The 15,034-nt window shown below is 32.9% G+C and overlaps 1 protein-coding gene across 7 annotated transcripts; it reads right to left on the reverse strand.

Annotated features, from left to right (window-relative positions):
- Positions 1-3,800: 3,800 nt before the first annotated feature.
- Positions 3,801-14,496, reverse strand: LOC119066924. Of its 7 annotated transcripts, none has more exons than XM_037169631.1 (3): positions 14,009-14,357; positions 5,022-5,200; positions 3,801-4,070 (listed from the first exon to the last, which is right to left on the reverse strand). In XM_037169631.1, exons 1-3 carry the CDS (start codon positions 14,123-14,125, stop codon positions 3,959-3,961), a joined length of 408 nt encoding a protein of 135 aa, XP_037025526.1. In that variant the 5' UTR covers positions 14,126-14,357; the 3' UTR covers positions 3,801-3,958. The 7 variants fall into 7 exon arrangements, with proteins under 7 accessions (XP_037025526.1, XP_037025524.1, XP_037025522.1 ...); XM_037169629.1 differs by lacking the exon at positions 5,022-5,200 and adding an exon at positions 8,966-9,147 and having other exon boundaries at positions 14,009-14,355; XM_037169627.1 differs by lacking the exon at positions 5,022-5,200 and adding an exon at positions 4,139-4,320 and having other exon boundaries at positions 14,009-14,342.
- Between the last annotated feature and the right edge of the window lie 538 nt (positions 14,497-15,034).

Here is a 15,034-nt window from a genome sequence, read left to right on the forward strand (position 1 = left end):
AAACAAAAATGGAAAATTATTACAAAATACGTAGATTTATGATGATGATGATATATTAGTAATGCGAACCATTTAAAGTCATACCAAGCACACTTTTTATAATTTTGCTTTAAGTTCCTTTACTTGAATTCTATTCCCTAAGAATCGACGAAACGCTGAGAGTCGTCGTCTTGGGATGATTTTTTTTTGTTAGATTTATAAAAGATTAAGAAACTTTTTCTTTCCTTAGTTCTCTGAATTTAAAAGTTTAATTTGTTCTAACCAAAAACTTACTTTAAATCTTCTCAAATATTGTGCTTGGTAAACTTGACAAATAAACGGCACATCAAAACGCTTCTAGGCGCCAGAACAAATGAATTCATAAAAATTCCAAATTTACTTAATCTTTTTTGTCTGTTAACTGTTAAACTACTGCAATGTCAACAGCAATTAGCTAATATAGAGACTTAATATAAAATTGACCGTTAAAACTTTTGATAGATTTTTTGTAATTTAGTTGCGAAATCGCCGTATTTCGTATGTACGAATATATCTAGAGTACAATTCGGCACTAGTGCCTTCTTCTTCTTCTTTTTCAACACCCTACATCAATCAAGACACTAGCCGTGCGAAGGTCAAAGATATATTCAGATAATCCAAAAACCACTTACAGTGGAAGTGTGACGCAAGTCCCTTTACGAAGTACAAAGGTATATTCACATTCAGTGAACATTCACATAAATATTTCATCTAACAGAGTAAGTAAATGGGGACGATTCTATCGCATGACTAAATTACAAAAAGATCTTGTTCGATACACGCTCAAAGAAGCCCTTCAGGCTTTGTATGATGAAGATTTGTAAAAGGCTCCTAATTGCCAGTCCGGCCTGGATACATATAACGAAATGGATGGTTATTTTCGTCGACATAAAAGTTAGTAAAATATCTTAACTTTAATGACATTGCTGCTTGGCATTACTTACAGTGAATTTTAGCGTTGTATCTTTATCCGACTCTATTGTTGGCTTACCTTTACCTATGAGATAAATTCAGTAAATTTTTACAGCCATGCACATCATGCCCGCACGTTAGGGCGTGACGCAAGTCCACTACCAAAAATGTTTTACAAAAAATTTGTGGACGCCGGAGCATATTTACAGCAACTTTTTGACTTCTTTTCTTTGGTTTAAAGGTACCGTAGTCATGATTATAAATTCCTTATTTCTCGTATTTTGCTTACTTCTCTCATTTCTCCATAAACTTGTTATGGAGAAATGAGAGAAGATGGAGAAATAAGAGAATTAAGAAATTTATAATCATGACGGTACTTTTAAATGTACATGGCTGTAGAATCAGGAACGTTTCGGTAAATTTCATAACCTTTCAGTAATTTCTGTGAATGAATCTACCAATAAACCCTGATCGAAATCGTTGTATCGGTAGTGTGATTTCAAAAACAATTTTAAAATTTTCATATGAGCAACAAATCGTGTGCGAAAAGCGACGATAAAATATTTTCAGCAAACTTTTTCTTTCGTCAATATTTTTAGATCCCATAAAGTGAGAAAACCAATACCATTTCGTGATTTGTATCGAAAATTGTTAATCTATTGAAAATACATAAATTAAAAGCAGTCATCGATTCGACAATTATACTTCTGGTAATAATGCTTGCTGTCTGTGAAAAGTTAACAGATTAGAAAATGTAAACCTATTCGTTAAAGAAATTATTGAGGGGTAGATGAATGTCGATAATTTCTACCATACAATCCCAAAATTACAATTAATTTTGAGCGTCTGACTGGTATGATGCGAATCAGATGCGATTCTACGACTAGACTACCCCTCACAAAACAAAATCCATTGCTTACAAATGTTTAGAAAGTTTGTGCCTCGTTTTAGCATATTTTGAGCCGATGAAATTGTAGACATTTCGCAATCAATAAATTTGGATTTTTTGTTGGATGTTAAAAAAAACTCGATAAATTGATCTTGTAAAAATTAGAACGGAAAGACGGAAGGACTTTCCAGACAAAAAAGAAAAATATAAACAAAACAAAAAATTATTTGGAGAAACAAAAAAGGAAAATTTAAAAAAACGTTTTAAATTCACGTTGGATATTTAGGCAACAAATTTCAAAAAACAAAACAAAAAAATATATTTTTTTACGAAAAAGAAAGAAAAAAATGATTTATCAAAATGAAATGAAATGTAAAAACAAAAAATATTACCTAGTGTGTTAATGTGATAACAACCGTTCTTAATTAGACATTTTAGTAGTTTCGAACCGATAAGCGAAGAAAAGGAACAAAGCAAATAAAAAAAACTCAATTTATCATTTGGGTTCGTTTGAATTGAAAGAAAAGAAAATGAAATTAGGCAAAAAACTTGAAATTGATATTGAAATTAAATTTATCAAAATGCAAGAATCAAGATTCATATTTTCGTAAAGCGTACGCGTCCTGACGCATGTTTAGTGTACCAAGTTGTTTTTTTGGGACATAACGCAATAAAATACAATTATTGAAAATACAATTTGAGTTTCAATCATCTTCAATCACCATCAACAATAACACCGTTCAAGTTAACCGCAGATGGCAGAGGGCTTATTATTCAGGATATCAAAAATTCTCAAAATTTATTTCAGAATTTTAAGCATTTGTTAGAAACCTTTTTAAGAATTTTTAGGAGTTTATGAGCCCTGAGTGGGCATGTCTATGGATACTTACCAAATACCGTTGCCTTAGTCCTATAACGATAGCTACCGCGTCTATGTAGGAGATTGCATAATCCACTTATGTTGAGGTATTTGTACGAGTATGTGAAATCGGTATTACTTACAGGAAAAATTAGCAAAAAGACCTTCTCTAGTTTGGAAATTATTCGAAGCTTTCTAACGATTCTAAAATCCATTGAATTCTTTCAAATACTTACTTCCTGTGCGTGCTGATCAGAATAACGTCTATAACAACTTTTAACACAGTTTCACTCACGGTTGTCCTCATCGAAAACAAAGTTCTATGAAAATGTACCCGCAAAATAACTCCTAAACTAAGTTCTGGGATCTAAAACGAGGTCAAAACGACTTCACGTCCCAGAACTCGGATCAGAAGTCATTTTGTGGGTACATTTAACACTTTATTTTCATTGAGGACAACCATGACTCTTAAGATTGTACTGATGATTGAGAAATTACCTTTAGAATTTATGTTCGGTGTTATTAGGAAATACCTCCTTGCCTTTAAATTACAATTTCAACGTTTGGGTTCGCAACTTCTATCATCGTTGAACGAAATAAAACGCTAGATTTAACTTTTTCATCAGTTCGGCGCGAATAACTTTACTTTCGGTAAGAAGATGGCGTTTTTTTACACTCTCTCTGATGACAGTTCAGGTGAGCAAATTTTGAAGGTGTGAGAAGTTTCCAAACAGAGCCGAAGGCGAGGTCTGGAATCAAATACACTAAAAAAGAATTTTAGTCCGTGGTACGAATAGTATTTTTCATATTGGATGGATTCGGGTCCTAGGTATGAAAAAAGTTTTTTCTCTTTGCAGCTGTCACTTTGTTTTGATTTTGAAATGAGTATATAGAGGAGAAACGGGCAAGATAGGTTTAGTCCCATATGTACCATGAAACAAATTGATGTGTTGTTTTGTAAATTAAACCGGTTATTCTATTCAAGCCACTCACTGATGAAAAATTATGTGTTCTCCTCGGGGAGAAATTGGAACTTCCAACCCGACCGAATTGCTCAAACTTTCACTCTTGTTGAAATTCCCTATTTTCTTTCCTTTTTAAACAAATAACCATTTTTATTTATGACATTTCATTTATTTCAAATATAACGGAAACATTTCAGTATGTTTAGTGCATAGTGCATGGATACTAAAACTGAAACAAATTCTCTGTCTAATGCACTAACATTTAAAAAAAAAGGAATCAACGAAATCATTTAACTGGAAACCCATTTGGAACATTTATTTTTCGTACAATGGCCACGCTGTTGGGACCTCGCATCTGTACTGCCAGAAACCCAAATACCAGCTCTTTTTGTAGCGAAGGCATCTCTTTCTCCCATAGCAAGAGCAACTATTGAGAAGATTCCAATTGAAACAGTTTTTTTTTTGCAGAAAGTGACATACGCCAACTCGACTTACGCATTTCGCATATAGTATAAAATGTCCCAGTTGTTTGTTCTATTGAACGCGGCAATACCACAGTTAAAGCCCTGCTGATCACAATCTCTGGTGAGTAGGTTCGGTTCGAGGTTTCCGGTCGTAACATTTCTTGGAAACAGAAAAGGGTATATGCCATAGTCCATGGTGTCGTAAAATTCATACTGGAAGGAAATGGTTTCGTGCTGTCAATTCAACAATTGCGAAAATGAACATATAACACACACAACACAATATTAATTCCGTAACCCAATATCGTTTCGATGGAAAAAGTTTCGTGGAGATTTTTCGATATTCATATTGAGATGGGAGGTGCGAATTTCTTTTGCCAAGTTCTGCGTTATTTAACAGAGCTTCGAAAAAGTTTGTAGAAAGAGAGATGAAAAATGGTAAAATTTAAAGCAATCGTTTGAGGCAACAGCTAATTGAGGCCCTCAGTTCGCTCTGATCTCAAACTTTCGTTCTTGTTGGAATTTCCTATTTTCTTCCCCTTTTGAACATAAATAACCATTTTTATTTATCACATTTCATTTATTTTAAATAAATATAACGGAAACATTTCAGTGTGTGTAGTACATGGATATTAAAACTAAAAAAAAAATTCACTTTCTAATGCACTAAAACTAAACAAAAAGTTGAATCAAATAAATGAACTAAAATTCATTTAACTGGAAATCAATTTGGAACGTTTATCGTTCGTACAACGGCCACGTCTCCGGGACCAAGCATCTGTACTGCCAGGTACTCGCGTACCAGTTCTGAAAGAAGCGAAGGCATCTCTTTTTCCCATAGCAAGAACAACTATTGAGAAGATAATAATTTAAAAAGTGTATTCCTGAAAATTACATTCGCCAAATCGACTTACGCATTTCGCATATAGTATAATGGTTCAAGGGTTGTCTTGTTATACGGGGCAGTACCACATACAAAACTAAATTGATCACAATCTCTGATGAGTAGGTGCGGCTCGGTGACTGAGGGCAGAACATTTCTAGGAAGCAAATAAGGGTATACGCCGTAGTCTGTGGTGTCGAAATATTCATACTGGAAGGAAATGGTTTCTTGTTGTCAACAATTGCGAAAATGAACATATAACACACACAACACAATATTAGTTCCGTAACCCAATTTCGTTTCGATGGAAAGAGTTTCGAGCAAATTTTTCGATATAATTCTGAGTGTTGAGTTGCGAGTTTTAAGAAAACATTTTTGTTTTGAAGGAAAAGGAGTAAACGTCTTGAAAGAAACGCTTTTAAGTTCTTTTACCCAACAAAATTAATTATTGAAAATTCTCATTTCTAGTTTGGTTTGAATCAATCAGTAGTACACAGACACTCGATGTTACGGATGAAAGATTATGGTGTTCTCATCGAGGAGAAATAAGAAATTCCAACTCGACGGAATTGCGGTCCTCAGTTCGCTCTGATCTCAAACTTTCGCTCTTGTTGGAATTTCCTATTTTCTCCTCGTGGTAATCAAACAACGATTTTTTTGCCATTTCATTTATTTTGTAGTCAATTGTTTATAATTTTTTATTGGTTCTCGGTATGCGCATATAAGTAAGTATTAACAATAAAAAGGAAACATTTCAGTGTGTGATATTAAAACTAAAACAAATTTAGTGTTTAATGCATTATCATTAAAAAAAAAATGTGAATCAAAGGAATGATAAAGTTCAGTTAACTAGAAATCAATTTGAAACTAGTGCATTTCGTACCTAGGACTAAAAGTCTTTTTTAGCGTGTGAGAAGTTTCCAGAGCCGAAGGCGAGGTCTGGAATCGAATACGCTGAAAAAGACTTTTAGTCCCTGGTACGAATAGTATTTTTCATATGATACTGCGAGTGGAGGTGCAAGTTTCTTTTGTCAAGTTAACATCGGTTTAATTTTATTTGTACAAATCGAATGACCTTTGTACAAATTAAATTCTTTTTTGTACACAAAAAATGACATTTTGTACTTAAAATTTCCATTTTGTACCATCCATTTTGTACTAAAACAAAACCATTTCGTACGTAAACATTACTTTATGAACACAAAATGTAATTGTTTGTACACTGAAAAATTGGCTGAAAAGTGCCACAGTGTACATAAAAAAAACATTGTATCTGTATGAGCAAAATTGGCCACAGCTGAAAACATCAGAAAACAAATTCTATATCCAACTATATTTAAGTATGTCCGAGTACAGTCGAGTACATCGCGTATATTCGACTAAATCCTAGTATGTTCGACTAATCCGAGTATTTTCGACTACATCCGAGTATTTTCAAATATTCGACTATATCCGAGACTTTTCGACTGCATCCAACTATTCGACTATTCGATTGTATCCGAATAAATTCGACTATTCAATTGTATCCGAGTATATTCGACTATATCCGAGTATTTTCAACTGTTCGACTATACCCGAGACTATTCGACTGTATCCGACTATTCGACTGTATCCGACTATTCGACTGTATCCGAGTATATTCGACTATTCGATTGTATCCGAGTGTATTCGACTGTATCTGACTATTCGACTGTATCCGAGTATATTCGATTGTATCCAAGTATATTCGACTATTCGATTGCATCCGATTGCATCTAACTATTCGACTATTCGATTGTATCCGAGTATATTCGACTATTTGACCGTATCCGAGTATATTCGACTATATCCAAGTATATTCGACTATTCGATTGTATCCGAAAATATTCGACTATATCCGAGTATTATCAACTCTTCGACTATACCCGAGACTATTCGACTGTATCCGACTATTCGATTGTATCCGAGTATATTCGACTATTCGATTGTATCCGAGTGTATTAGACTATTTGAATGGTTCCGACTATTCGATTGTATCTGAGTATATTCGACTATTCGATTGTATCCGAGTATATTCGACTATTCGATTGTATCCGAGTATATTCGACTATTCGATTGTATCCGAGTATATTCGACTATTCGATTGTATCCGAGTAAATTCGACTATTCAATTGTATCCGAGTATATTCGACTATATCCGAGTATTTTCAACTGTTCGACTATACCCGAGACTATTCGACTGTATCCGAGTATATTCGATTGTATCCGAGTATATTCGACTATTCGATTGTATCCGAGTGTATTCGACTATTTGACTGTATCCGACTATTCGATTGTATCCGAGATATTCGACTATTTGACTTTATCCGAGTATATTCGACTGTTCGATTGTATCCGAGTATATTCGACTATTCGATTGTATCCGAGTATATTCGACTATTTGGACTTATCCGAATATATTCGACTATTCGACCATATCTGAGACTATTCATCTGTATCCAAGTATCTTCGACTATATCCGACCGAGTATATTCAACTATATCGAGTAGGTTAGATCATATATCAAGTTTTATTGTAACTGGAAGATATAGAAATTGTAACTGGTTGTAATTATAAATCACTTGATCCATATAAGAACGTACACCATCGCAAATGTTATTAATGTTATTATTTTTATGGAAGAGTCAGCACCGCAGGCCGTGAAGAAATTGAAAAAATAAAAAAGCGGGGTCGAGGGGCGGCAGCCCCCGCAGAGGGGGGTCAAGGGGGGAGCATCCCCCCTTGAATGTTCGGGGGATTAGCGCTCTCATTTAATTTTACTAAGCGAATCCAATGAATTAGCGGTAGCGATAGCGTCGCTAAAAAAGTGGTTGATGAATGCAACTTGGGTACAATGTTTTTTTTTTATGTACACTGTGGCACATTTCCGCCAATTTTTCAGTGTACAAACAATTACATTTTGTGTTCATAAAGTAATTTGTAAGTACGAAATGGTTTTTTTTTAGTACAAAATGGATGGTATAAAATGGAAATTTTAAGTACAAAATGTCATTTTTTGTGTACAAAAAAGAATTTAATTTGTACAAAAGTCAATCGATTTGTACAAAAGTAAATGAACCGTTAACATCTCTGCGTTTACAATCGTTTATGTATGAGAATTTTTTCGCAGATTTGAAACTCACAGGCTGGCAATTCTTCACAGACATCATATGCCTTTGCTCTAACAAAGGAATCTCTGCCATTACTACAGGATCTCTTTTTCTCACTTTAGTTGAACATCCTGCAGACTTTGTTCACAGTTTTTAGTTCCGGTAAAACGTTCCACCAGTTAAATCTAACTTTAGGCAATGCAACACTTAATTTTGAAGGTAAAGGAGACACTTTTAGGTTCTTTCACCCAGCAGTTGATTGTCAACGAAATTCATTATTGAAAATGCTTATTGCTAGGGAGTGTTTTGGTGCTTGGAATAGATTTTCTTTTTAAGCAATCGTTTTTTGTTAGTGTAAACCAAAAATCATTTTTTCTATAAAGCATCATCGAAATTATTAAAATTATTATTAAAATTATCTAGTCTCAAACTTTCGCTCTTCTTGGAATTTCCGATTTTCTCCCCTTGGTAAACAAATAACGATTTATTTTCTAGTCAATTGTTTAAATTTTTTATTAGTTCTCGGTATGCGCATATAAGTATTAACAATATAAAGGAAACATGTGTGATATTAAAACTAAAACAAATTTAGTGTCTAATGCACTTTAAAAAAAATGTGAATCAAAGAAATGAACTTAAACTTATTTAACTGGAAATCAATTTGAAACATTTATTTTTCGTACAACGGCCACGTATCAGGGACCATGCATCTGTACTGCCAGTAACTCAAATACCAGCTCTTTTTGAAGCGAAGGCACTTCTTTCTCCCATAGCAAGAGCAACTATTGAGAAGATTCCAATTTAAAAAAATTCATTGCAGTAAGTTACATGCGCCAAATCAACTTACGCACTTCGCAAATGGTATAATACTTTCCAGCTGTTTGTCGGATCAAACGGAGCATAACCACAGTTAAAGCCATATTGATCACAATCTCTGGCGAGTAGGCTTAGATCGGAATGTTCGCACGTAACATTTCTTGGAAACAGAAAAGGGTATACGCCATAGTCTGTGGTGTCGAAGTATTCATACTGGAAGGAAATGGTTTCTTGTTGTGAATTCAACAATCGCGAAAATGAACATTTGAACACACAACACAATATTAACCCAATTTCGTTTCGATAGAATCTAGCAAATTTTTCGAGAGTGAGAGTGATTCTGATTCTGAGAGTTAACATAGTTTGCCAAGTTAACATCTCCTGCGTTGATAAAGTTTCGACAAAATTTGTGGGAAGAGAGATGTAAAATTGCAAAACATAAAGCAATCATTTGAGTACATGATTTTTTTTAGAGATTTGAGGCTCGTAGTTTGGCGATTTTTCACAGATATTATTCGCCCGTGTGCAGATTCCATTGTAGAGAATCACTGCCATTTTTACAGCATCTTTTTTTCTCACTTTATTTTATAATATGCTGCTTCACAGTTTATCGCGGTAACACGGTCCACCATTGAAGTCTGTCTTTAGGCAAGCATGGAAACGCTTTATTTTCAAGGACAAGGTGTCTTGAAAGAAAAACTTTTAGGTTCTTTTACCCAACAGTTTATTGTCAACGAAATTAATTATTGATTTGATTAATTGAAAATTCTTATTGCTAGTTTGGTTCTTGGTGCTTGTGATCGATTTTTGTTTTTCACCAACCGTTTTTTGTTAGTGTAAACCAAAAATCATTTTAAATTAAAAATTAAAATTATTTTCTATAAAACACCTCGGAAATTATTAAAATTATTCGTTTGTACTTCCATACACATAAAATTATTTTAATTTTTTTTTTTTTGGTTATATCAATCAGTTATACACACACACTCGATGTACTATAAAAAAAAAAAAACAAGGAAAAACCGAAACCAATTGAAAAAGGGGCCGATCTGATGATTAAAATAATGTGAAACAAATTCAACAAAATGAACCAATGAAATTGTCTGTAGTCTGGTGTATAGATTCTAGAATACTGGAGTTCAAACAAATTAGCAAACACACAGATGAAACTCTTAATTCTAAATAAATAGGAAGCAAGTGAACTAGTGGAAGTTATGCGATGCGGATTTTTGGTTTCAATTTTTCCGAATTTTACTCAACTTTGGTCAACATTTTTCCCTTGGCACTCACATTTTGTGCCAAGGTGTGTCAGGTGATTTTTCTTGTTATTTTCTAATTTTCATCTTTCAGTTAATTTTCTTGAGTACGAAAACGGTGTTTACTAATTTACTAATCAATCAATTCAAAATCAGTTCAGTTTTCTATTCCGTCAGTTTTCGGGTCGAATTTCATCAATTTTTTTTCATCATAGGTCTGTTTTTGGCAAAAATTATTTTGATAAATTTTGATAAATCCGGGATAATTTGATAAATTTTTCAAAAAAAATTACCAAAAACAGGCCCTGATGTCTGTTTACATCTAAAGAACAATAACAAACTGAAAATGAGTACAAATTGCCGTTATTTTATCAATGTGACTTATTTTATCGATCTACGGTTGGCGACAATGTTTTAGTACGTTTGTAATTCTTACAACAATAGAAAATTCGAATGAATTTCTCTTTCAAACAAAAGGAAAATAGATATTACACTTGTCGTTTCTTAAATGATTTTTTCATTTCTTTTTATATCTTTGATGAATTCACTTTCACTAAATTCAACAGTTTCTCGTACACCCTTAAATTGAAAAGCAATTTTTTTTTAGGTTTTATTTTGCTGTCTTGTAATTTCTTTTGATAACGTCAACGTTAATGAAAATATTCTTATTTTTAGTTACACATAAAGTACAACAAAAAATTCGAAATCATCACTATAAGTAATTTGCAAAAAAAAACAGAAATTTACAATGAAATTGTAATATTTCAATATTTATAGACTCTTGAACGAGCAACATTATTTGCCGAACGTTATAAAGTTCACGTATAACAGTCAGAAACAATTAGAAAAAAAGTTTGATTTTTTCCGAGAAAAGTACACACACACGTAAAACCGAAAAGTACTATCTCTGGCGGTTACAACTAACTTAGATCTAAGGAGAAAAAAAAATTATTCAAAAAAAAGGATTCATCCCGTTCTTCTGTTCTATCTAGTTAAATCATAAATTAAAATTCAGTCGAGATAATGGCGCGGTTTTACTCATCTTCCTCTGTCGGTGGTGCTGGTGTTGTTCGCTTAACGCGACATTTGTAAATGTATGCACTGAGCGCTGTATCATCATCAACGCGAACACAGTGTTCACCTTCAGGACATTCGCATCTAATGGTGTATGTGGAAGAAAAAGGAAAATTCGATTTAAGATTCGATTCGGTTTTTATGAATTTTTTTTTTGTTTTTGGTGCGGATGAAACTTACGAATTTTTCATGAAATAGTTCAATTCACGTTTGAATGGGGTTTGCGTATAGATTCCCCAACCACAAGAGTAAGTGACATCGCAAATTTTTACGGGCTTTGCGGTTGTTGTTAAGCGTGTTGGGGCTGGTGGTAATGAATGGGTCTGAGCGACGCTCTGACCATCAATTTCCCGCTAGAAAATATAGCAAACCAAAATTGGAGAATTATTATTGTTTTGATTTCCAATTTCAAAAGTAGTAAAGACTCTAGCAATAAATTATAATTCAAAGCGTTAATACAACTGAAAATCAAAAGTAAAAACAAAAAAATCAAATAAATTCATCGAACATTCTCACGCACACAATAAATTTAAATTTTATTTAAAAATTCTGCGAGCATACCGCGCGCACGTTATCAAAAGTTTATTATTGCGCAGTTAACAGTACATTTTTTTTTCGTTTGATTCATGAATAATGAAAAAATTTGCAATCAAAATAAAATTTGAATATTAATTCGCTTCAATCGAATATTCTACTCTATAAATTCCGCATAAAATTTTCGGTTATATATTTTGATAGTAATTCAAAATGTAAAGCCGGCCCGATATACTACTGTATATATACACTACACATTTGGAAACAACAAAACAATAACAAATTAAACGTTCCATTAATAGAGATATACATATTTGTGAGGCGATCGGAAGTCATCTGTTATCGCGATGAACTCTAGTTCACGCCGTTTTTATGTAGCATTAAGAATGTTAAAAAGAATGAAGCGATAGATTCGATTTGAGTCTGTCGATCATTGTTAGATCAAATTAAGTAAAAGCCTCAATAATTGAAAGGCCGGGAAAATATGTCCGAAATAAAGACAGCAGCATGTAGAATTACGAAGAGCTATACCACTGAATTCAGTATAATATACAGCCACGTGACTAACGATAAAAATTTCATAGAACTAAGCAATGAGATTCGTGGTTTTTTCTGAAAAAATTAATTTTGGAAACTTTTGAAATAATTGGAAATTTTCTATCGAATTCGACGAATTCAAAATCCAAATTTTAAACGATATAAAAAAGCTATTGTACAAAACGCGCCCAATGCACTGGCGTATGTAGAGAACCGTTTTAAATGAAAAACATGAGATCATTCGATCTCATTTTTCTATGTACCGAATGGGATGGCTGCATTTATGGAAAAGATACTTTTTTTTGTTAAGATTACGCAAAGGCCACAGGTAAAAATGAGAATTTTACATAAGATTTGTGTAGCGACAAACCATTTTTTTATTTACCGAAATTAGAAACAGTAAATCGAAAAAGATTTCTTTCTTTTTTCATACCTGAAACACCTAAGTACTGTTCGTCAAGAATTAAAGGCAATTAAGCGGTACACCTACATTTTCATTTTGAAAAAGCAAGAAATGGTACAACAAGCCAATTTTTTTTTTGATCTTGCCAGCCGATACTATTTTCGGATGTTTTGAGTCACTTTTCGTCGTTATTTTGATTTGAAAATCATGAATTATGAGCTTTACACTAGACAATAAGTCACCGAAATTACGCGACACCACGCGGTTCGTTTTATTTTAAACAGTAAACTATTGTTTAGCTTGAAACAAGATGTGCAGAATGGTTTTTTTTTAGAACAATGCAAGTGATGTAATTGTACAGATTTTACAATCAGACCATGTTTTAAATGGAAACGTTCTTTTTTGTCGGAACAAATGGTGTTGTTCTCTGAAAATGTTCTGTATAATTTATAAAGGAGATGCTTCACGATTGTAATTTTTAAAGTTCTAAAAATTTAAATTTTGCTTTTCTTTCAACGAAATGTTGAGAGACAAAAATCAATTTTTACTGCTGAGAAAATGATTATCGTAATAAATGCTGAACGATTTCAGTTTTAAAGACACAGAAATTTAAAAATTATTCCGAACAACGAACATTGTTCAACCATAAAAATTTTGCTGATACGAACTTCACCTTCAAAGCACATTGATGTTCCAACCGTTATTCAGACAATAAAAAAATTATCGATCTAAAATAATGAGGAGAATAATGTGTTGGAAAGTAAATCTAAAAAAAAATACTCTTTTTAGGGAAAAAAGAAAGTTTTCACGACGGATTCATTTATACCTGTGTTTATACACATCCCTTTTCAGTAAGCTCAAAACGATTTTTTTTCTGATGCAACATTAAAATGACTTCATAAAGGGATTGTACAACAGTCGCAGGTATATTGTACGCTAACGGTTCTTGAACTCGTGGAAAGATTTTTTTTAAGCAAAAAATTGGTCTGTTATACTAAAACAAAAAAAAAAATCAATTTTTAAGGGAACTTTTGATCTATCCTTGGACTAGCAACTTGGTATTTTTGAAAAATAAATGTTTTTTCCGAGTTTTTATGACACTGACATTTTATCAATTTACCGTTAACGTGGAGAATGGGATAAAAAAGCGCGAAAATTCGAATTTTTAATTTATAAAAAAGACATCACTCACTTCTAACAGCACAACATTTAAATTCGTCAAAAAAACTACGGTAATTTTCAAATAAAAAATGCTTTAAAAAATCCGTACCGTAACCGGTTCCTGTGTAACCGGGCCAGGAGTGATTCCCGTTGCGGCCGATTCGACAGAAGCAGCTACCAAAAGCGCCATGAATACGGCGATGCACATTTTCAAAATGATCAACATCTTGTCACTCGTCTTGAGATTGTTTTAACGTTGTTTGGATTCACAATCAAAAATTTTTATTTTTGAACACAAAATTTGCTTTTGCAAACACAAAAAAAACTTTGAACAAATTTTATTAAGAAAACGCTTTTAACGTTTATTTTCTTCGTCTTTTTACGTTAAACAACAGATTTTAAATGAGCTGTGTGAACTGTACGTACGATTTTTATATGCTTCGATCTACCATGTGCTGATGGGCAATACAATCGTAAATAGTCGAGAGTAGGGGAATTTTAAACGAACATAAAACTTTGCTCAGAGAGAGCGAGCTTATTACGATGAAATGTATGAAATGTGTATCGGATGTTATGTTCGGAAAATATTTATATTTATAGGCAGGTATATAATGTACACAACAAAACACTCACATAACATATACGTCGATGTTCAGTTCAATTCTATATTCTACTTCTCGGAAAAATTCATACTTAACTGTCTGATGCAACAGTAAATTAAAATTCTGATTGATAGGATATGCCAGCAAAAATTGTTTAAACCTTTCAAAGATCATGCCTGTAATATTAAATTAGCTTGCGATTCTTGCTCAAAGGTCAAATTGTATTTTATACAAAAATCAAATGTTCCTGATATCGAAATCAATTACTAAAATTTCTAGAATATATAATGTGTAGGATACACGAGGTACAATCAAAACAAAGGACAACAAAACCAGGTTGCCTTCCATTGTTTCATTTATACATAACCCAATTGGGGTAATAAAATCGACGCTAAAAATATGGTATTGGCTTTAGAAGTTTACCTGACTCTGCTTCATTTGTCAGTGCACAGACAAAAATCCTGGATTAGATTTAAATCTTTTTCGGATTACATATAGGACCAAATTTATTTTTGGATTGAAATATAATTTTT

This window comes from Bradysia coprophila, chromosome IV (genome assembly GCF_014529535.1).
Source record: "Bradysia coprophila strain Holo2 chromosome IV, BU_Bcop_v1, whole genome shotgun sequence".
Lineage (NCBI taxonomy): Eukaryota > Metazoa > Arthropoda > Insecta > Diptera > Sciaridae > Bradysia > Bradysia coprophila.